The sequence below is a fragment of the Cyanistes caeruleus genome, unplaced genomic scaffold (genome assembly GCF_971803275.1).
Source record: "Cyanistes caeruleus unplaced genomic scaffold, bCyaCae1.hap1.1 HAP1_SCAFFOLD_65, whole genome shotgun sequence".
Lineage (NCBI taxonomy): Eukaryota > Metazoa > Chordata > Aves > Passeriformes > Paridae > Cyanistes > Cyanistes caeruleus.
In genome coordinates, this window is record NW_028255884.1 from 4,650,152 (window position 1) to 4,674,038 (window position 23,887).

Below are 23,887 nucleotides of genomic sequence, written 5' to 3' on the forward strand. Positions count from 1 at the left end.
TTTCAAACTACTCTATTGACATGTTAGACTGTCAATTCGAACAGACTAACAATGTTGTATGTAGTTTTGTATAGTGTGTGTATTAATTCACTGAATTATAAATATTAGACTCAACCATCAAGTCCTTGCAAAGAGAACAAATCCTAAATACCAAAACATAAACCAAAATTCTAAATTAATTCTAGATCAGCATCCATTCAAAGTTCTAGCAAAAAACCTCTTGAGCTGTGTTTGTTCTTTGTTCTACAAGGGCCCAGTAGAATATAGAACAAACACTGCTTTTTTATTTAACAGAAAAGGGTGAGTTATGGATGCTAAATCTGAACCAGAGTGCCTGTAGTTATTACAGGCCACATAGCTCTCAGGCCTGATTGAAGGCTAGCCTGAGAAATTAATGAGAAGGAATTAAAACAATTCTCAGAGATACTAAACAGCCTTGCAGGTGTTGTTTTGCAGCTTGTTCTTTCTCCTTGCAGGAGAGAGTCAGGGGGGGCAAAGTGCCCCTGACCAATGATGGTGATGTAGTACTTTGTTAACCAATAAGAGTTTCTTTTCTGTACTTTCCATGTATCTGTCTATAAGACAGAGCTGAAGCAATAAACTAAGGATTTCTCCTGTTGTGACTCCCTTGAGAGTCCATTGTCGTTCTTTAAAGCCGTTCCCAATCGGAACGACAACCAAATGATTGGAAATCCCACCTGGGGAATGGGCCCAGGAAGACCAAGGGGAACTTAAGGCTGAGCACAAGGCAAGCACACATCTTGACCCTGCCTCCTCTTGGGATTTCTATCTGAACATTGCTGGAATCCAGGAGTTGTGTTGGGGGTTAGGTGTCCTTTTTTTGTTCTGGCTTGCCAATGGAATTTTTACCCATTAGTTGTGGGGACAACCTAACTGTGGGTACTTGGTGGGTGCTCGACAAAGGACAAAGAGTGGCTGGGCCCAGGCGGGGAAGGGGGCAGGAAAGGAGGGTGGGGACAGTTTTTAGCTGGCTTTCTTCAGCTTCGGGGAAAGACAATTTTTTTCCGGGGTCGCGGAGCTGCTGCGGTAGAGAGAAGGGAATTTCGCCATCACTCACACGGAGCTGCTGCTGCTTCTCCTTATCCCCTCTTTGTTGGTGGCCTCACACCCCCTGTCCTGCCGGGACGTGTGGCAGTGCCAGGCACCGCCACGGAGCTGCTGATCCACCTCAGCCACCGGCCCAGGATCTCAGCTCATCCCTGCTGTTCCAGCTGAGTGTTCCTCAGAGCCCTGCAGGAGCACCAGGACTGCCCGCCCGAGGGGGTTTGTGAAAACAAAGCCTCTCCTCCATCCCATCTCAGCCGAGAAAGCTGTCACGGGGCCCCTGGTTCTGTTTTCTTGTTATTGCTGTAGTAATTGTTTGTTTGTTTGCCTGCTTATACTAGTAAAGAACTGTTATTCCTACCCCCAGATCTCTGCCTAAAGGCACCTTGATTTAAAAACTATATTATTTCGGAGGGAGGGGGTCTACATTCCTTCATTCCAAGGTAGGCTCCTGCCCTCCCTAGCAGACACCTGTCTTATAGAACCAAGAAAACACCCCGGAAAATCTCCACAAATTTCCACAAAATTCAAGAAAAATATCACAAATTACCCTAAATGTTCTGAAAGTCCTACCAAATTCCAGAAACATCCCACCAAATCTTCAGAAAATTTCACAAAATCTAAAAATCCCTCAAAATTCTTCAAGTCTCCTCAAAATCCCTCAAGACTCCAGAAAAATCCCACAAAATTATTTAAACTTTTACAAAATCCCTCAAAATTCCAAAAATCTCCTACAAATACTCCTCAATATCCTACAAAATTCCAGAAAAATCCCTCAAACTTGCAGAAAAATCCCACACGATTCCCTAAATGTTCTGAAAAGCCACCAAATTCCAGAAACATCCCACCAAATCCCCAAAAATTTCAATAAAATAGAAGAAAACTCCCTTAAAATTCTTCAAGTCTCCTAAAAATCCCTCAAGATTCCAGAAAAATCACACAAAATTATTTGAATTTTTGAAAAATCCCACAGAATTGCAAAAATATCCCATGAACTTGCAAAAAACTAAAAAGATCCCTAAATCTTCCCAAAACCCTACCAAATTCCAGAAACATCCCACCAAATCTCCACAAATTTCCATAAAATAGAAGAAAAATACATCAAAATTCTTCAAATCTCCTCAAAAAGCCTCAAGATTCCAGAAAAATCACAGAAAATTATTTAAACTTTTAAAAAATCCCACAAAATTACAAAAACCCCCTACGAACATGCAAAACACTAAAAAAATCACTACATCTCCCCAAAACCCTGGAAAATTCCAGAAACATATCACAAAATCTCCTGAATATCCTACAAAAATCAAGAAAAATCCCACAAAATTGCAGAAATCTTCACACAACCCCACCAAATTCCAGTAACATCCCACAAAATCCTCAGAAATTTCCACAAAATCTAAGAAAATACCTCTAAATTCCTCATGTCTCCTTAAAATCCTTCAAAATTCCACAAAACTCCCACAAAACTCTTTAAATTCTTGCAAAATCCCATGAATTTCATAAAAATCACATCAAATTGCAAAAACAAAACCAAAAATCCCTAAATCTTCCCAAAACATTACCAAATTCCAAAAATAAACCATCAGATCTTCACAAAATTCCAAAGAATCTAAGAAAAATCCCTCATGATACTTCAAGTCTCCACAAAATCCCACCAAATTCAAGAAAAATCCCACAAAATTTCAGAAATCTTCTGAAAAGCCCAACAAATTCCAGAAACATCCCACAAAATCCCCACAAATTTCCACAAAATCTCCACAAAATACCTCAAAATCCTTAATTTCTCCTCAAAATCCCTCAAAATTCTACAAAACTCCCACAAAATCTCTTCAATATCCAACAAAATTCTAGAAAAATCCCTCAAAATAGCAGAGAAATCCCACAAAATTCATTAAATATTCTCAAAACCCCACCAAATTCCAGTCACATCCCACAAAATCCCCACAAACTTCCCAAAATCTAAGAAAATACCTCAAAATTCTTCATGTCTACTCAAAATCTCACAAAATTCTACAGAACTCCAACAGCATCTCCTCAATATCCTACAAAATAGCAGAAAAATCCCACACAATTCATTAAATGTTCTGAAAACCCAGCAAATTCCAGAAACATCCCACCAAATCTCCACAATATACCACAAAATCTAAGAAAAGTCCTCATAATTCTTCAAGTCTCCTCAAAATCCCACAAAATACAAGAAAAATCCCACAAAATTGCAGAAATCTTCTCAAAAGCCCAACAAATTCCAGAAACATCCCAGAAAATCCCCACAAATTTCCACAAAATATAAAAAATACCACAGAATTCTTCATGTCTCCTCAAAATCACTCAAAATACCAGAAAATTCCACAACATTACAAAAAAATCCCACAAAATTCCAGAAATATCCCATTAAATCGCCACAAAATACCACAAAATCTGAGAAAAATCCCTCAAAATTCTTCAGGTCTCCTCAAAATCTAACAAAATTCTAGAAAAAAATCCCACAAAATTGCAGAAATCTTCTCAAAACCCTACCAAATTCCAGTAACATCTCACAAAATCCCCACAAATTTCCACAAAATCAGAGAAAATAACCCAAAATCCTTCATGTCTCCTCAAAATCCCTCAAAATTCCACAAAACTCCCAAAAAATCTCCTCAATATCCTGCGAAATTGCAGAAAAATCCCAGCAAATTCAAGAAAAATCCCACACAATTCATTAAATATCCCAGAAAACCCCAGCAAATTCCAGAAACATCCCACCAGATCTCCACAAAATTCCACAAAATCTAAGAAAAAGCCCTCACAATTCTTGAAGTCTCCACAAAAACAAACAAAATTCCAGAAAAAAATCCCACAAAATTGCAGAAATCTTCTCAAAAACCCAACAAATTTCAGAAACATCCCAGAAAATCGAAACAAATTTCCACACAATTCCAAAGAATCTAAGAAAAATCCTTCATAATTATTCAAGTCTCCACAAAATCCCACAAAATCTAAGAAAAATCCCATACAATTCCCTAAATGTTCTCAAAACCCCTCCAAATTCCAGTAACATCCCACAAAATCCCCACGAATTTCCACAAAATCGAAGAAAATACCTCAAAATCCTTCATGTCGCCTCAAAATCCGTCAAAATTCCACAGAACTCTCACAAAATCCCCTCAATATCTTGCAAAATACAAGAAAAATCGCACCAAATTGCAGAAAAATCCAACACAGTTGATTAAATTTTCTCAAAACCCAAGAAAATTCAAGAAACATCTAACCAAATCTCCACAAAATAGCACAAAATCTCGAAAAATCCCTCATAATTCTTCAAGTCTACTCAAAATCCCACAAAATTCAAGAAAAAGCCCACAAAACGGAAAAAAAATCCCACACAAATCATTAAATGTTCTCAAAACCCCAGCAAATTCCAGAAACATCTCACCAAATCTCCACAATATACCACAAAATTTCAGAAAAATCCCTCATAATTCTTCATGTCTCCTCAAAATCCCACACAATTCCCTAAATGTTCTGAAAACGCAACCAAATTCCAAACATCCCACAAAATCTCCACAAATTTCACAAAATAGATGAAAAATCCCACAAAATTTTTCAAATCTCCTCAAAATACAAAAAAATACCAGAAAATTCCACATTACAAAAAAATTCACACAAACTTCCAGAAACATCCCACTAAATCTTCACAAAATTCCACAAAATCTAAGAAAAATCCCTCAAAATTCTTCAAGTCTCCTCAAAATCCTGCAAAATACCAGAAAAAAAATCCCACACAATTCCTTAAATGTTTTTAACCCCCCACCAAATTCCAGAAACATCCCACCAAATCTCCAGAAGTTCCACAAAATCTAAGAAAAATCCCTCACAATTCTTCAAGTCTCTTCAAAATCCCTCAAAATTCCAAAAAACTCCCACAAAATCTCCTCAACATCCTACAGAATTCAAGTAAAATACCACAAAATTGCAGAAAAATCCCACAAAATTCCTTAAATCTTCCTAAAATCTTACCAAATTCCAGAAACATCCCAGAAAATCGCCACAAATATCCACAAAATCGAAAAAAAATCCCACAAAATTCTTCAAGTCTCCTCAAAATCCCACAAGATATCAGAAAATAAATCTCACAAAATTCCCTAAATGTTCGGAAAACCCTACCAAATTCCAGAAACATCCCACAAAATCTACACAAAATATCGAAAAATCTAAGAAAATACCTCAAAATTCTTCATGTCTCTTCTAAATCCCACAGAATTCCAGAAAAATCCCACAAAAAACTTTCAAATTTCTCAAAATTCCAGAAAATTCTTGTGAAATCGCACAAAATCTCCACAGAATTCCACAAAATCTAAGAAAAATCCCTCACCAAATTCTTGTCTCCTCAAAACCCCTCAAAATTACAGAAACATTGCACAAATTCTTCTCAATATCCCACAAAAATCAAGAATGATCCCAGAAAATTCAACAAAAATTTCCCAAAATTGCCTAAATCTTCTCAAAACCTGAACTAATTCCAGAAACATCTCTCAAAATCTCCACGAATTTCCACAAAATCTAAGAAAAATCACAGAAAATCTAAGAAAAATCCCACAAAATTCCCTAAATTTTCTTAAAACCCACCAAATTACAGAAACATCCCATAAAATCCCCTCAAATTTCCACTAAATTCTGCAAAAATTCCATAAAATTCAAGAAAAATCCCACCAAATTGCAGAAAAGTCCCACAAAATTATTTAATTTACAGCTGTCGTGGCAGTTGTAGATCCCGGCTGCTCTTGCCCCTCTTCTGCTTGCCACCTGAATTTTAGCAGTACAGCTGCAATTGCCTCTTTCAATCAGTGCTACCCCCTGTGCTTTTGTCACAGGGAACTCAGGATTTTTGTTTCAGGCATCATGATCAGTAGAGATCAAAATGCTCCCAAGTCCCTGAGCACTAAGTCGAGGGGAATTAAAGCCACACAGGTCACATTTGCAGTGCTCAAACACAGCCCTGTTGCTGCTGCTGCTGCTGCTGAAATAGAATCAACTGACAGAGGCCATCACAGAAATTGCCTCTGCAGTGGCAAATAAAATGAAAAAATCCACCAGGAGAAAGAAAAACCAGAACTTCCCAATTCACTTCATTGTTTCTTCTGAGCAGCAGAAGAAAAAGGAACAGGGCACCTTTCAGGCAGCTCCACAAGCTCAGGGTTCTCATTTCCTGGGGAATCTGAGATGCAATTGGCCTTGTTAAAAGGATAAAAGCAAAGGGAATGAATTGGGAATTATTAGGAAAAAATGACCCTTCTTACACACAAAGTTCACCAAGTCAGTCCCTGCATTTCTCCTTTTCACATTCTTTCTCTCATCCACTGAGAGGTCCAGCTCTGTGTCAGTAGGTGTCCAAGAGCTGAAGGGAACAGCATTTAGAAGCAGTTTCAGGATTTCTAGGCAGGAAAGGGAGCTGACAGCCATCCACATAACTCACCATATTCGTCAGGATGGGCTGCTGGTTCTTTAGGAATATGGCACAATGGAGACACGAGACTTGGGATAATCCCAGCTCTCTGTGGATCTGTGCAAAGGTGGAGCAGCAGAAACACCTTGTGTCTTCTTTGGGGACACAAGGTCCAAGGAGCTGGGGTGGCAGAGCGTGACCTGGGCTGGTGGCAGGTGAAGTCCCATTTCATGACATCCCAGAGTGGCACAGGACAAAGCTCCAAGCAGCCACAGCCCCACTGAGGAAGTCCTTGGAGTGCTGCACATCCCATAGGAAAAGCTGCATTCCCTCAGTCCATTGGGATTTATCACTTCCATTTGCAACACTTGAGGTCCAAGTTTCAAACTGCAAAATATTTACACTCAAGACACAGTCATGAAGAACATGTATTTCAATTTCCTATTCCTTTAACTGCAGTGTAAAATATCTTAATATTGGAAAACATCCATAAAATCTCTAAAGGAAGGCAGCTAATGCATCCTTTCCACGTGTACAAACTAAGTAACTAAAATCAAACCTGAGCTCTCTTTTTCAAAAGATCAGTTACCTCTTTCTTACTCTAGTGTTATAGAAGATTTGTCAGTACACATTTGGGGGTAATTTTTATCTTTCATTTCTTTTTTATGTTTCCTTTTTTGTTTGTTTGGTTTTTTTTTTGTTTTGTTTATTTGGGTTGTTTGTTTTTTTTTACAGAAAGCATGCCCTAGAAAAGGCACGTCCTTTGCTCCTGGTTCCCGTGTGGAGCAGCTCCCTTCCCGCTGGCTGAGCTGCTCAGGCAGAGCCCGGCAGCTCCTGGCCCTGCAGGGCTGAGGCTTTTCCCCGTTGCTGGGCACAGACTGATGGAGCAGCACTGCTGAACACGGGCACACGCAGAGGGAGCAGAGCAGCTGCCTTTGCCCACCTGAAGCTCCAAGGCCAAACTCTGAGCAGGCACGGCTGCAAGAGACTCGCAGGCTCCCTGTTGGCTCTGCTGCCCCACTTGTGCCCGGCCCAGCTCTGCGGGAGGCAGAGGGAGAACAAGGGGCAGCTCCCTCCCAGCCCCAGCCCAGGGACCCCTCCAGCCCCGGGCCTTGGGCCACTGTCAGCACCCGCTGCTCCAGCCACCGCTTCTGCTGGCACTGACAGCAACAACCAAACTGGGGCTGGTCCCCAGGGAGCAGCAGCAGTGCCTGGATCTGATCCCTCAGCCTGGGGCAGCCCCCTGGGGGAACAGAGGGCACAGCAAGAGGGACAAAACCAGGCAGGGGCAGAGACTGGGAAGAGCCAGAGCTGGGAGCAGCAACAGCTGCTTCATTGCACTCCTGGAGAAAGCTCTTGGCTGGGTCAAACCACTTGTGATAAACAGGCCAGGAGACCAGCTCCTTTTAAAAAGGCCTTTATTAAGCAGCACAGCTCTGGGGTGGGGGCCCAAGGGGTCGCGCACACCGCCACTGCTCCCACTGGACACCGCAGAAGAGGAGGATCCGTGCAGCTCTGTCACTAGGGCAGAGCTGGGCCTTCCTTCCTCGCGGGAGTCCCCAGGAAGACTCGTTCTTTAGGGCTCGTAGTCTAGGCTGTCATCCCAGTCGAGTCTCCTCGAGGTTACGTCGGCCTCTGGAAAGAAGTCAGGGGACTCCTCTGGGTCTTCCTTGTTAGATAGTGCTGGTTTTATTCCTTCCCTTTTGCGTGGCTCGTTGTTTTGGGGTTTTTTCCAGTCTGGGTGCATCCCATAAGTCTCTGGTCTCTCTTGTTTGCATAAAAGTCCGTATGTCATCTTCCTCCTCAGGACGGTACAGCAACTCGGGGCAGGGGTACAGTGTTGCCATGTGGGAGTCTAGGGGCAGTGGGGGCAGTGCCTGGCTGAACACAGAACAAGAAACACGGGGTACAGCAACTTGGGAGAGGGGACAGGGCCTGGCTGAACAAGGAACAAAAATATGGGGTACAGCAATTTGCGACAGGGGTACAAGGGTAAGTAAACCTGGGACAGGGGTACAAGGTAAGTAAGGAGTTTACAAACAGCAACTGTAACATATTATTCTTAACATACACATTGTTTTTACCCAAGCACGGATTTCTCGTGATCCCCCAGGCCCCTAACATTGTTCCTCATGTTCTTTAAACAATAATTATATCTAATCATATCTAACAATTGTATCATGATCATCTACTGGTTACACAGGTGCAGTTTCACCTGATCTTTAGCAAGTACAAGGCCTAACATTTCCCAGGGCCTACTTTTCCAAGGCCTTTCCAAACCTAACTTCCTTTCTAAGTCCCCAAATTTTCTAACATTTTGAGACCTTTTACTATCACTTACAGGACTTGTGCTCCAGACCCCTCACCAGCCTTGTTGCCCTTCTCTGGACACACTCAAGCCCCTCCATGGCCTTCCTAAATTGGGGGCCCAGAACTGGACACAGCACTCGAGGTGCTGCCCAACCAGTGCAGAGTAGAGGGGAGGAATCCCTGCCCTGCTCCTGCTGGCCACATCATTCCTGATCCAGGCCAGGAGCCATTGGCCTCCTTGGCCACCTGGGCACACTGCTGGCTCATGCCCAACCTGCTGTCCATCAGTGCCCCAGCTCCCTTTCTGCCTGGCTGCTGTCCAGCCACTCTGTCCCCAGCCTGGAGCACTGCAGGGGTTGTTGGGGCCAAAGTGCAGGACCTGGAACTTGGACTTGTTAAACCTCACCTTGTTGGGTTTGGGCCCTGGATCCAGCCTGTCCAGGTCCCTGTGCAGAGCCCTCCTACCCTGCAGCACATCAACACTCCCAGCCAACCTGGTGTCACCACGGTTCCATGGGGCCCTAGAGTGTCACAATGGTCTCCAGGATTCCATGAAGCCTCCCAGCAATCCAATTTTGGATCATACTGGGAGTGACTAGACTCATACTGGGAGTATCTGAGAATGACTGGGAACACACCATGCACATCATCCCCCATACTGGGGGTGACTGGGAGCAACTGGGAGCATGCTGGGAGCCAATGGCATCATACTGGGACTGACTGGGTTGATCTAGTCAGAGGCAACTGGGACCATCCTGGGAGTGCTGCCATGTGACAAGGATCATACTGGAGCTTACTGGGCTCATGATGGTGTTGAAAGGGAACAACTGGGATCTCTGAACACCAAAGGTTCCTTTCCTGCTCACTGAAGAAGGAGCTTCCCAGTATCCATGTGTGAGGGGACCTTCACCTGAACCAGATGCTGTTAGGAGAAAAAGCTGCCTCTGCTGGAAAATCCCACACAACAAGTCAATGCCAAGAGAGCATTTTACTTTCACAACTTCCCTCCTGGAGCCACAGTCCTTTTGGATCACACAGCAAGCAAGAGAACAGCACAAAATACAAGGCTGTGTCCAGTTTTTGGCTGGATCAGCAAACTGAGGGAGTGCCAGAGTTCACTGCCACAGACTCTCCTCTTGGGGAACAGAACCCACCCAGGCTCCATTCCAAATGCTGTGCACACCCTGCTGGCCAAAAACAACCCCTTTCTAAGAAGTTGTTGGCAAGAGCTCTCCCAAATAAATGGCATCTTAATGGCAATTTTCTGTCAAAATCACCTCAGTTCCAAAGGAAGAACAGAAAGCCCACAGCAATCCCAAAGGCACATATGGTGCACCTGGGGAAATCCTCGACTTAGGGGCCCGGTGGGTTAAAAAATACCCATCAGAAGCCCCAGAGTGCAGAGTGCAAACTGCAGCAACCACTTGCTGGATCATTTTGGCTGTGCTGCACACACCTGCAGACTGTCTGTCCCCCTGCCAGGACAGAAGGACACCCGTCAGGGGCTGGGCTGGCTGCTGAGAATGCCTCGGGCAGGAGGATCCTCAGGCAATGAGCAGGTGCCCAGAGCCGCTCTGACACTGAGGCCTCTGTGCCCCACAGCAACGGGAACACCACAAGGACACGGCAACGTTCCTGTGACATCACAGCAGCAGCTCCCCCAAAAACCGCCTGCAAGGTTCTCCTGGGTCACCAAGGAGCACAAAGGATCCTCCGAGGGCACAACCTATTGCTCAAGGGGTGCAAGAGGAACTCAGAAAATGCAGCAAATGAGGACACCCCACAGCCCAGCCTGAACACTGAGAAGGAACAAAGATGTGACCAAACCAATGGAAACACAACTTTTGGTCACTGATGCTTCTGACTAAAACCAGCAAGGTTTGATCCATCTGGGATCTTTGTTTTAGTTCTAGAAACAAGGAAGGTTCTCTACTGTCAATGTCCAGAAAGCAGGAACTTGGGGGAAAGAAGGCTGAGAGTGCCAAAGCTTTGTGTGACTCCTTGGACATCCTGTGGCTGAGGGTGTCCAAGGCAATGGACTCACAAGCGGGGTCCCTGCCCTCCCCACTGACAGCTGCCATCTCTCCTTCAGCCCCACACGTGTCTCCAACAACCTCCTGCCAAGGGCCTCCATCCACACATTCCATCAGCAGCCACAGATCCTCATCCACGAGGTCACCCAGCATCCCTGAGGCCACAGCAGGGAGTGCTCTTGGCATCTGGTAGAGCACTGTGGCTTTCCTGGGATCCTTCTGGTGCCTGTGGCTGAGAGGAGTGGGGTGGATGGAAGCAGGACGGGTCACAGATCAGCAGCCCCACTGCAAGCAGTGCTTTCTCCTGCTGTGTGGGGACCGTGGGGTGACTGATATTGGGACTCCTCTGGCTTTGGCTCCTGCAGAGCACACAGTGGCTCAGACACTGGGCTGAGGGAAGGGGTGCCATGGAAACCCAGCACAGGCATTTCTCTTTGGAGAGGGGGTTCTGCAGGGAGAAGGGAGAAGAAGAGACTTTCCTGTCTGCTGAGATTCCCCCTCCTCCTTCAGCAGCCATTCCACAATCCATCAGTACCAGAGTTCATAGGATCACTTCCATGCCAGGGAGCACAAGGCACTCAAAACTGAACCCTGCCAGAGCCCAGCCCTGCCTGCCCATTTGGAGGGTGTGGGGGAATGGAATTTCAGCAGGAGCTGACCCACAATGATACTTTGCCACTGGTGGGTTTCTCACAGCCTTAGAAGGAGTTTGAGATCTCTGTCCCCAACACCTGCTCACCCTTCAAGTGCACACACGTGCCTGGGGGCAATTCAGGTTCCCTGGAGTGGTGGCTGCTTCCCTTGGAAACAGGAGCTGTTGTCTTTTCCAGTGTGCTTAACTCCCTTCTACCTATTAGAAAGTGGGTGAGTAAAGGAAATGACCCTGGAGAAAGGGGACCAGAAACTGGGAAAAATGAAACATATCTAATTACAAATGACATCTCTTTCATTTATTTCTTTAGTACTAATCTATTACTACAAACAAAAACTTGTTTCTGAGGTGATTGTTGGGATTCGGGGCTTTATTTCTTTTTCTTGTTGTTATTATTATTTATTAGTATTACTTTTCATTGTTAAGACTTTTAAATCTTAGACATTAATAACAATGGCTGGATGTCACTCACTGGGAAAATTCCCTTACTTTTCTCACTGGGATTAAACTCTACAATCAACTCCAAGTTGCCAGTGGATTCAAAAGACAGGAAATCTTTTTAATGGTGGGCTTGGTGTGCTTTGGAGCTGGGGAAGGGTCTCATCCCCTCCCAGAGGTGCCCCAAGCCCGCTCTGCTGCCACATCTGCACTCGCGGCCCCTCACGGCTGCTCTGCCCTGCCCTGGGGACATGGTGGGACCCCTCCTGCCAGGGCTGAGGCTCCTCATGGCCCCTCACAGCCCCTCATGGCCCCATAGAACCTCTCATGGCCCCTCACAGCCCCTCATGGCCCCTCACTCCCCCTCATGGCCCCACAGAACCTCTCATGGCCCCATAGAACCTCTCATTTCCCCTCACATCCCCTCACAGCCTCAGGGGCTCCTCCCAAAGGAGAAGGGGTCGGGCCCTGCTCACTCTCCTTTTATTTCGGTCCCTTCACAGCGCCGAGTAAAGAAAGGCTGAATGGAGCCTTTCCCCAGCGTTTCCCTCGGGGTTCATTGCGGGCTGAAGCTCTGTGCTGGCGCTGGCCCCAGCACCAACATCCCTGCAGCCCCCAAGGCCTTTGCTGTCCCCCCGTGTCCATTCCCTGTCCCCGAGTCCCGCCCGGCTCTGGCAGCAGCAGCAGCCGCAGCGCAGCGGGCGCAGGCCCGGCCCGGCCGGGGCTCCCGGCCAGGAGCAGCAGCAGCGCCGGCCCTTCCCACCTGCTCCTGCCTCGGCTTCCCAGGGCTTTTGCCAGGGCAATGCTGGACTACAGCAACAATCCCCCACAAACAGCCCTGATTCCTCAGGGCCCGCCTCTGCTGCCCTCAGCCAGCCCTCAGAGGAAGAAAGGATCGGGTTCCAGCGCTGTTTTCAGCCCTGTTTTACTCACCCTGAGGTGACAGCAGGAGGCTGTTGGTGCCTTGGCCTTGGCAATTGTAGATCCCGGCTGCTCTTGCCCCTCTTCTGCTTGCCACTTGAATTTTAGCAGTACAGCTGCAATTGCCTCTTTCAGTCAGTGCTACCCACTGTGCTTTTGTCACGGGGAACTCAGGATTTTTGTTTCAGCCATCATGATCAGTAGAGATCAAAATGCTCCCAAGTCCCTGAGCACTAAGTCGAGGGGAATTAAAGCCACACAGGTCACATTTGCAGTGCTCAAACACAGCCCTGTAGCTGCTGCTGCTGCTGAAATAGAATCAACTGACAGAGGCCATCACAGAAATTGCCTCTGCAGTGGCAAATAAAATGAAAAAATCCTCCAGGAGAAAGAAAAACCAGAACTTCCCAACTCGCTTCATTGTTTCTTCTGAGCAGCAGAAGAAAAAGGAACAGGGCACCTTTCAGGCAGCTCCACAAGCTCAGGGTTCTCATTTCCTGGGGAATCTGAGATGCAATTGGCCTTGTTAAAAGGATAAAAGCAAAGGGAATGAATTGGGAATTATTAGGAAAAAATGACCCTTCTTACACACAAAGTTCACCAAGTCATTCCCTGCATTTCTCCTTTTCACATTCTTTCTCTCATCCACTGAGAGCTCCAGCTTATCATGTTCTGCTGCTTATCATCACCTGATTGTGCTCTTGATTTCTCCCACTGCAAGAGATGTAGAATCATCTCAACTGAACACAGAAACAAACTCCCTCTGTCAGCCCATCTTCATGTTCCAGATCACTTTCCAGATGTCCATGGGGCTGTTGGAATGATGAGCTCTCCACTGCTGGCTGCAGGCTCTGGAGATTCTTTCTCCACATTCAGCCAGGCTTGTATTCCCCAACAATTCCTGGCAGCCCATCATGTTTTCTTTGGGTAGAAGAGGAACAATGAAAACCTCACCAATGGCACAACTCCCCTGTCCACAAGGAAAAGAAAAAACAAGTTGTCAAGTTCTTCAAACATTTGTCCTGCTTTGCTGCAAGAGTTGTGCTGCACTCACAGTGTGGGGAGCCAAGAGAAGCTGCAGCTGGGGGCACATCTTGTGACAGGAGCTGCGCCTTGTTCTCCAGGACAGGTTTTTGGAAAGAACAGATGGGACTGGGGAGAAGATTCTGGGAAAATTGAAACGGCTTTTTTAAGAAATGAAAATAAAATCCAAAGAAACAACCAATATGTTTTTCTCTATTTTTCTCTCTTTATTTTTATGTTTCCCTTTTCCATCTTGCACTGTTTCTCCATCCCATTCATTCCAAATGGCTCTCACCTCTAAGATCTGAGACTTGGCAAGTTTTAGACACTGTAAAATACCCTGAGCTATAGCCAGTTTGCCTTGCCCTGTTTTCCTTGGAAAGCAATGCTGGAGACACAAGTGCAGTGCTTGGCTCAGGTACAAATTCTGCATTCAGGGAATGTGCTCAGACGGTGTCTGAGCCTCAGCAGGGACAAGGCACAGCAGCAGCCAAGGGCATTGCTGTGCCCCTGTGCAGGAGTCCAGACTCTGGCTCTTGGCTCAGCAGGGCAAAGTTGCCGTGTTTGGCCAGGCTCAGGGGCTGCCCGGGGAGCGCGGGGCTCGGGGCGGGGCCGAGCGGGCAACGGACAAACGGACACGGGGACAAACGGCCCCGGTGCTTCAGTTGCAGCGGCAGCGGCGGCAGCGAAAGCAGCGATTTTATCAATTTTCTGTGTCTCCTCTCCCTCTCCCACTGTCCCTCATCTTCTCCCTGTCTCCCTTTTCCTGTGTCCCCTTTTCGTCCAGTTTCCCTCTCCCCGTGCCCACCCGGGCCATGCCCCCGGTCCGCCCCCGGCCCCGGGCGGGGCTGCCCCGACCCCGGCCCCGTCCCCGTCTCCGCCCATCCCGCCGAGGTCTCCTCTTCGCCTGGCGCTGGCGCTGCTGGGCGGGCATCAGTGCCAGGGGCTGGGGCGGCATCGCTGCCCTTTGGCTCCGCCTGACCCGACCCCGACCCCGACCCCGACCCCGACCCCGGCCCCGGCCCCGGCCCCGGCCCCGGCTCCTCCCGGGGCCCGCGGAGGACACAGGCGGTGCGGCCGCTGCCGCCGCCTCCGCTGCGGCTTCCCCGGCCCGAGCTCCGCCGCTGTCGCGTTCCAATGAGGGAACGCCTGCGGGTGCCCGGCCCGGGGAGCTCGGGGAGCGCTCGGGGGCCGTTCCTGGCCCCGGGCCGAGCACTGACGGCCGCGTCTCTTCCCCAGGGAAGGCGCAGCAGGCCCTGCAGCAGCGCTACCGAGTGGGTTCACTGCTGGGGCGCGGCGGCTTTGGCAGAGTTTTTGCGGCCACTCGGCTCTCGGACGGACTCCCGGTGAGCAGAGGGGCCGGCGGCGGGCGGAGGAGGAGGAGGGGGCGGAGGAGGAGGATGGGGCTGGACACGGTGGGCGGTGAGCTGAATCCGCTGTTCCCTTTGGCTTGCAGGTGGCCATCAAAAAGGTGCCACGGAACCGCGTCCGGCACTGGGGCGAGCTGGTGAGTGAGCGGGGCCAGCGGCAGAAGCCGGGCCGTGCCGGGCGGGGATGAGCCGGGGCCCGGCAGGGTGGGAGCCGCCAGGACACCTGCAGGGAGAGCGGGCGTGGGGCCAGCGGAGGGCACAGAGCATCCCGGGCTGGCTGAGGGCTTCCCGAGCCCTGGCACGGCCTCAGCCCCACTGACGGCACCGTGCTCCTCCCGCAGCCCGACGGCACCAGCGCACCCCTGGAGATAGTGCTGCTGGACAAGGTGTCCACAGGCTTCCCCGGTGTGGTGCAGCTGCTGGAATGGTTTGAGCTCCCCAACACCATCGTGATGGTGCTGGAGCGCCCGGAGCGGTGTCAGGACCTGCGACGTTTCATTCGGGCACGGAGGTTCCTGTCCGAGGAAGAGGCGCGGGAGCTGTTCCAGCAGGTGCTGGCGGCCGTGCGGCACTGCACCAGCTGCGGGGTCCTGCACCGAGATATCAAACCTGAGAACGTCTTGGTAGACCTGGACACCGGCGAGGCAAAACTGATTGACTTCGGCTGTGGCACCTACCTGCAGGACACAGCCTACACTCAATTTGCAGGTGAGCCCACACAGGGGTGGTGATCCTGGTCCTGGCATCTCCTGGCCCAACCTGGGTGTGGCAGCAGGGATTCTCCCAGGACTGGGGCTGGGTCTGGGGCAGCCAGCCTGACAAAATCCCCCATGGGTGGGGGTAGCAGAGACGGGGTGGCAGAACCTGTGCACCTGCTGGTTTGGTGTACAGGTGAGAATGGGCTTGGACTGCTCTGCTCACCTGGTTTGCCTTGGTTCAAGATATTTTTTGGGCAATGCCAGCAGGGAGGATGTGGGTGTGGTTTTTCCCCAGCACTGAGTGGGTATTTCCCTTTGTGTGTCATGGTAGAGTCTTGCCAGGGTTTCTGCTGCCCTCTTCCAACACCAGTGGCTTCTTTTCCAACCCCAGGTTTGTACCCAAGTCCCAGGTGCTGGTGAGAGGGCAGCAGGTCACCCCGTGTGCCACTGGGGCAGCCCCCACATGCCCAGGGATGCTGGGGCCAGGCTCTGGGAGCAGCAGCATCCCCCTGATGAGCTCCATCCATATTCCATAGGAACACCGTCATACAGCCCCCCGGAATGGAACGACTTCGGCTGGTACCATGGCGAGGCAGCGACCGTCTGGTCCCTGGGCATCCTGCTGCACGAGATGGTCTGCGGGGAGCACCCTTTCAGGAGGGGCAGGAACATCAGATGGGGCCAGCTCCCGCTGCCACAACGGCTCTCCCAAGGTGGATCCTCATCTCTGGGCACGGGGGGAACACCAGTGTTGGGAGACAGCAGCGGGCTCGTGAGCATCCCGCTCTGGCAGCTGCTGAGGAGGTGGCACATGTCCTGCTCTCCTGCTCTCCTCCAAAACAAAGAATTGATGGGAAAGTTTAGGCCCAGCTCTGAGCACATCCAGCGTGGCCTGGGCACGGGAATAGTGGGGCAAAGCCGACAGGAGCCTTCTCCAACTGACCAGTGGTTTGTGGTTTCTCTCCCCAGACTGCCAGATTCTGATCAGGTGGTGTCTATCCCTGAACTCCTTGGACAGGCCCTCATTAGAAGACCTGTCCTGCGATCCCTGGATGCAGGATATTCATCAGCCCTAGAAGAAGGGAGAGAGCCACAGGCACAGTGATGCAGGGACCTGGTAAGTTACAGCTCCACACATGCCCCGGCAATCAGCAGCAAAGAAACCCAGACTTTTTTGTCCTGCCTGTGTCACTGCACTGGGGTCATCAAATGGGAACACACAGCCCTTGTGCTGGAGCTGAGCTGCTCTGCCCAGCACTGGTGGCACCATCTGAGCTGGTTTTGCTTGTCCTGCTTCACTGACAGCCAGGCCCTGGGCAGAACCCTGACAGCCTGGTGTCACCCCAGGGAAGAAGGAGCCCCTGGAGAAGCTGTACCAGGTGGGGCTGCTGCTGCTGCTGCTGGAGACATGGAGGAACAGCAGCAAGGATGACAACCTCTTCCTCCACCTGGCCAGCGGGAGCTGGTGATGATGGACTTTGATTCTGGCACCTTCTTCAAAGCCAGGCTCCACAGAGAATTTTCAGGTAAGTCCAGACCCAGGGGGATGCTCCCAGATTTGTGCATTGGCTGGCAACCAAAGGTTTCCCCTTTGCTGGGGCAGATGCAACTGATTCCTCAGTGGCTGCCCAGCTGGTTTTTGGCAGGGCTGGGGACGTGGGCTGGGGTGGTTACGAAATGGGAGTGGGATCCTGGCCCTGCCAACAGCCCCCAGCACCCACCGTGCCCCGGGCTGGGGCTGGGGCAGCCAGCCCGACACAAACAAACCCCCATGGGAGGAGCACAGGTGGGACTCCAGAACCTGAGCACGGCTGCTTTGCTGTGCAGGCAAGGAAGGGCTTGGGCTGCTCCACTCCCCTGCTTTGCTTTGGGATCACCGTGATTTTGGGGGACAGTGCAGGGGGAAAGGGAGAAAGCATGGGCTTCTCTCACCCATGGGTGGGTTTTTCCCCAGAATGTAGGCGTTGGGCCTTCCTCAAGCTCCTGACAGACACAAGATTTTTTACCATTTTTCTTGTTTCCCCTTTTTGTCTGTAACCTATTTTCATTAATTTGTTGTTTGTTTTTCTAAAGGAAGCGTTCCAGGTGGGGTCCAGTCTGGATCAGGAAGTGCTTGGGACCAGCTGTGGCGTGGATGGGCCGTGCCCTTGGAGAAGACTGAGGACATCGTTTGGGACCAGCTTTTCTTGTGGCAGCGGATGGTGTGAGGTGGGTCCTCATCTCCTTGGCATGGGAGGGACAAGAGCTTTTGGGAGATGGCAGCGGGCACAGGAGCATCCCGCTTTGGGCAGCTGCTGAGGGGCTGGATCTGCCGTGGCTGGCTGCAGGCTGGGCACATGTCCTGCCCTCCTGCTCTGCTCCCCAAGGCAGCAGTGATGGGCAGCTTTGGGCCCAGCTCTGAGCACGGCCAGCATGGCCTGGGCACCGCGGCTGGCTGGGACAAGGGGACAGGAGCCTTCAGCTGACGGGCGGTTTCTGCTTTCTCTCCTTGCAGCCGGGCTCTGCGGATGCTGAGGCTGCTCTGGGCTCTGCCAGGGCTCTGCTGGGCTCAGCACCGGGCCGGGATCAGCCAAAGAAGAAACGCTGTGATCTGCAGCAGAGACTTGAGCATTTTGGCAATGCAGCTCAAGTCTGCAGAGTGTCCACCTCCAAGGGAAAACATGACACCCCCCAAAAATTAAACTTGTTCCATAACTTCTGAAATGAAATCCATCTGGGATGACCCCAAATGACATTTTTCATCTTGCTCAAGCTGTAGCTCAGCCCTTCTCTGAACAGTTCTCTCCCTCACCTGCCTTTTACTTCACAACTGCTCCCTCCTTTCCCCCAGTGAGTTCCCAGCCCATCACAGTCTCCTTCACACTGCAGCCTTCCTTGATGCCCCCCTCCACGAGTAAGGCCAAGCCCCAGTCTCAGGGACTGTGGGGGTTAGGTGTCTTTTTTTTTTATTTCTGGCTTGCCCGTGGAATTTTTACCCATGAGTTGGGGGGAAAACCTAACTGTGGGTAATTGGTGGGTGCTTGAAAAAAGACAGAGTTTGGCCGGGCCTAAGGAGGGAAGGGGGCAGGAAAAAAAGGAGGGTGGGGACAGTTTGGCGAGCTTTCTTCTTTGGAGAAGGACACTTTGGGCGCAGAGTTGTTGCGGTGGGGAGAAAGGAATTTCGCCATCACCCAGACGGAGCTGCTGCTGCTTTACCTCCTCCCCTCTTTGTTGGTGGCCTCGCACCCCTGTCCTGCCGGGACGTGTGGCAGTGCCAGGCACCGCCGTGGAGCTGCTGATCCACCTCAGCCACCGGCCCAGGATCTCAGCTCATCCCTGCTGTTCCAGCTGAGTGTTCCTCAGAGCCCTGCAGGAGCACCGGGACTGCCCGCCCGAGGGGGTTTGTGAAACAAAGCCTCTCCTCCATCCTGTCTCAGCCGAGAAAGCTGTCACGGGCCCCTGGTTCTGTTTTCTTGTTATTGCTGTAGTTATTGTTGTTTGTTTGCCTGGTTATACTAGTAAAGAACTGTTATTCCTACCCCCAGATCTCTGCCTAAAGGCACCTTGATTTAAAAACTATATTAATTTGGAGGGAGGGGGTCTACATTCTTTCATTCCAAGGGAGGCTCCAGCTCTCCCTAGCAGACACCTGTCTTCTAGAACCGAGACAAAATCTCCTCAATATCCTAAAAATTTAAAAAAAAAATCCCACATAATTGCAGAAAAATCACACACAATTCCCTAAATCTTCTCAAAACCCTATCAAACTCCAGAAAAATCCCACCAATCTCCACAAATTTCCACAAAAATCTAAGAAAAATCCCTCAAAATTCTTAAATTCTCAAAATACCAGAAAGTAATGGAAAAATCAAAAAAAATTATATCAACTTTTGCAAAATCCCATAAAAATAAAAAAAAAATCACTGAATCTTCCCAAAACCCTACCAAATTCCACAAATATCTCACAAAATCTCCTGAATATCCCACAAAATTCAAGAAAAATCCCACCAAATTGCAGAAAAATCCCATACTATTCCCTAAATGTTCTCAAAACCCTATCAAATTTCAGAAACATCCCAAAAAATCTCCACAAAATAGCAGAAAATCTAAGAAAAATCCCTCACAATTCTTCAGGTCTCCTCAAAATCTCAAAAACACCAGAAAATTCCACAACAGTACGAAAAAATCCCACCAAATTCCAGAAACATCCCACCAAATCTCCACAAAATTCCACAAAATCTAAGAAACATCCCTCACAATTCTTCAAGTCACCTCAAAATCTCTCAAGATTCCAGAAAAATATCTCACAAAATTCCCTAAATCTTCCCAAAACTCTAACAAATTCCAGAAATGTCCAACCAAATCTCCACAAAATTCCAAAGAAGCTAAGAAAAATCCCTCACAATTCTTCATGTCTCCTCAATATCCAACAAAATTCCAGAAAAATCCCACAAAATTGCAGAAAGCTTCTCAAAAGCCCAACTAATTGCAGAAACATCCCAAAAAATCCCTACAAATTTCCACAAAACCTAAGAAAATACCTCAAAATCCTTCATGTCTCCTCAAAATCCCACAAAATTCTAAAAAAATCGCACAAAATCTCAATATCCTACAAAATTCAAGAAAAATCCCGCCAAATTGCAGAAAAATCCCACACAAATCATTAAATGTTCTCAAAACCCCAGCAAATTCCAGAAACATCCCACCAAATCTAAACAAATCCCAAAAAAATCTAAGAAAAATCCCTCACAATTCTTCATGTCTCCTCAATATCCCACCAAATTACAGAAAAATCACACAAAATTGCAGAAAGCTTCTCAAAACCCCACCAAATTCCAGAAACATCCCACGAAATCACCACAAAGTTCCACAAAATCTAAGATACATCCCTCAAAATTCTTCATGTCTCCTCAAAATCCCACAAAATTCAAGAAAAATCCCACAAAATTGCAGAAAGCTTCTCAAAAGCCCAACTAATTGCAGAAACATCCCACAAAACCCCCACAAATCTCCACAAAATCTAAGAAAATACCTCAAAATCCTTCATGTCTCCTCCAAATCCCTCAAAATTCTAAAAAGCTCCCACAAAATCTCCTCAATATCCTACCAAATTCAAGAAAAATCCCACCAAATTCAGAAAAATCCCATACAATTCCCTAAAGGTTCTCAAAACCCCACCCAATTCCAGTAATATCCCACAAAATCCCCACTAATTTCCACAAAATCAACAAAATTACCTCAAAATTCTTCATGTCTCCTCCAAATCCCACAAAATTCAAGAAAAATCTCACAAAAAACTTCGAATTTTCTCAAAATTCGAGAAAATTCCAGCGAAATCACACAAAACCTTCACAGAATTCCACAAAATCTATGAAAAATCTCACACTAAATTCTTCTTGTCTTCTCAAAACCCTTCAAAATTCCAGAAACATTTCACAAAATCTCCTCAATATCCCACAAAAATCAAGAAAGATCCCATAAAGTTCCAGAAAAATTTCCCAAAATTGCCTAAATCTTCTCAAAACCTTAACTAATTCCAGAAACATATCACAAAATCTCCACAAATTTCCACAAAATCTAAGAAAAATCACAGAAAATCTAAGAAAAATCCCGCAAAATTGCAGAAATCTTCTCAAAACCCCACCAAATTCTAGAAAGATCCCACAAAATCTCCTCAAATTTCCACTAAAATCCAGAAGAAATTCCATAAAATTCAAGAAAAATACCACAATAATCCAGAAAAATCCCACAAAAGTGCAGAAAAGTCCCACAAAATTAAGTAATTTACATCTGTCATGGCAGTTGTAGATCTTGGCTGCTCTTTCCCCTCTTCTGCTTGCCACTTGAATTTTAGCAGTACAGCTGCAATTGCCTCTTTCAATCAGTGCTACCCACTGTGCTTTTGTCACAGGGAACTCAGGATTTTTGTTTCAGGCATCATGATCAATAGAGATCAAAATGCTCCCAAGTCCCTCAGCACTAAGTCGAGGGGAATTAAAGCCACACAGGTCACATTTGCAGTGCTCAAACACAGCCCTGTAGCTGCTGCTGCTGAAATAGAATTGACTGACAGAGGCCATCACAGAAATTGCCTCTGCAGTGGCAAATAAAATGAAAAAATCCTCCAGGAGAAAGAAAAACCAGAACTTCCCAACTCGCTTCATTGTTTCTTCTGAGCAGCAGAAGAAAAAGGAACAGGGCACCTTTCAGGCAGCTCCACAAGCTCAGGGTTCTCATTTCCTGGGGAATCTGAGATGCAATTGGCCTTGTTAAAAGGATAAAAGCAAAGGGAATGAATTGGGAATTATTAGGAAAAAATGACCCTTCTTACACACAAAGTTCACCAAGTCATTCCCTGCATTTCTCCTTTTCACATTCTTTCTCTCATCCACTGAGAGCTCCAGCTTATCATGTTCTGCTGCTTATCATCAACTGATTGTGCTCTTGATTTCTCCCAGTGCAAGAGATGTAGAATCATCTCAACTGAACACAGAAACAAACTCCCTCTGTCAGCCCATCTTCATGTTCCAGATCACTTTCCAGATGTCCATGGGGCTGTTGGAATGATGAGCTCTCCACTGGTGGCTGCAGGCTCTGGAGATTCTTTCTCCACATTCAGCCAGGCTTGTATTCCCCAACAATTCCTGGTAGCCCATCATGTTTTCTTTGGGTAGAAGAGGAACAATGAAAACCTCACCAATGGCACAACTCCCCTGTGCACAAGGAAAAGAAAGAACAAGTTGTCAAGTTCTTCAAACATTTGTCCTGCTTTGCTGCAAGAGTTGTGCTGCACTCACAGTGTGGGAAGCCAAGAGAAGCTGCAGCTGGGGGCACATCTTGTGACAGGAGCTGCGCCTTGTTCTCCAGGACAGGTTTTTGGGAAGAACAGATGGGACTGTGGAGAAGATTCTGGGAAAATTGAAACAGCTTTTTTAAGAAATGAAAAAAAAATCCAAAGAAACAACCAATATGTTTTTCTCTATTTTTGTCTATTTATTTTTATGTTCCCCTTTTCCATCTTGCACTGTTTGTCCATCCCATTCATTCCAAATGGATCTCACCTCTAAGATCTGAGACTTGGCAAGGTTTAGACCCTGTAAAATACCCTGAGCTATAGCCAGTTTGCCTTGCCCTGTTTTCCTTGGAAAGCAATGCTGGAGACACAAGTGCAGTGCTTGGCTCAGGTACAAATTCTGCATTCAGGGAATGTGCTCAGACGGTGTCTGAGCCTCAGCAGGGACAAGGCACAGCAGCAGCCAAGGGCATTGCTGTGCCCCTGTGCAGGAGTCCAGACTCTGGCTCTTGGCTCAGCAGGGCAAAGTTGCCGTGTTTGGCCAGGCTCAGGGGCTGCCCGGGGAGCGCGGGGCTCGGGGCGGGGCCGAGCGGGCAACGGACAAACGGACACGGGGACAAACGGCCCCGGTGCTTCAGTTGCAGCGGCAGCGGCGGCAGCGGCAGCAGCAGCGGCGAAAGCAGCGACAGGAGCAAATTTATCAATTTCTGTCTCTCTTCTCCCTCTCCCACTGTCCCGCATCCTCTCCCGGTCTCCCTTTTCCTGTGTCCCCTCCTCTTTCAAGTTCCCTCTCCCCGTGCCCGCCCGGGCCATGCCCCCTGCCCGCCCCCGGCCCCGGGCGGGGCTGCCCCGGCCCCGGCCCCGTCTCCGCCCATCCCGCCAAGGTCTCCTCTTCGCCTGGCTCTGGCTGTGCTGGGCGGGCATCAGTGCCAGGGGCTGGGGCGGCATTGCCGCCCTTTGGCTCCGCCTGGCCCGACCCCGGCCCCGGCCCCGGCCCCGGCCCCGGCCCCGGCCCCGGCCCCGGCCCCGGCCCCGGCCCCGGCTCCTCCCGGGGCCCGCGGAGGACACAGGCGGTGCGGCCGCTGCCGCCGCCTCCGCTGCGGCTTCCCCGGCCCGAGCTCCGCCGCTGTCGCGTTCCAATGAGGGAACGCCTGCGGGTGCCCGGCCCGGGGAGCTCGGGGAG

At 48.7% G+C, this 23,887-nt stretch overlaps 2 protein-coding genes across 2 annotated transcripts in view; both read left to right on the forward strand.

Moving 5' to 3' along the window:
- LOC147647258 (uncharacterized) overlaps positions 1 to 23,887 on the forward strand; it is a 387,407-nt gene that overhangs the window by 32,068 nt on the left and 331,452 nt on the right. The gene's annotated exons all lie outside the window — the stretch shown is intronic.
- Positions 14,875 to 23,887, forward strand: part of LOC147647260 (uncharacterized) — a gene marked incomplete at its 5' end in the record, with an annotated part of 33,657 nt that continues 24,644 nt past the window's right edge. Inside the window, 4 exons of the mRNA XM_086872396.1 lie at positions 14,875 to 15,210; positions 15,321 to 15,371; positions 15,576 to 15,942; positions 16,469 to 16,704. Of these exons, the coding sequence (XP_086728522.1) occupies positions 14,875 to 15,210; positions 15,321 to 15,371; positions 15,576 to 15,942; positions 16,469 to 16,704 (990 nt within the window). The remainder of the gene's footprint in view (positions 15,211 to 15,320; positions 15,372 to 15,575; positions 15,943 to 16,468; positions 16,705 to 23,887) is intronic.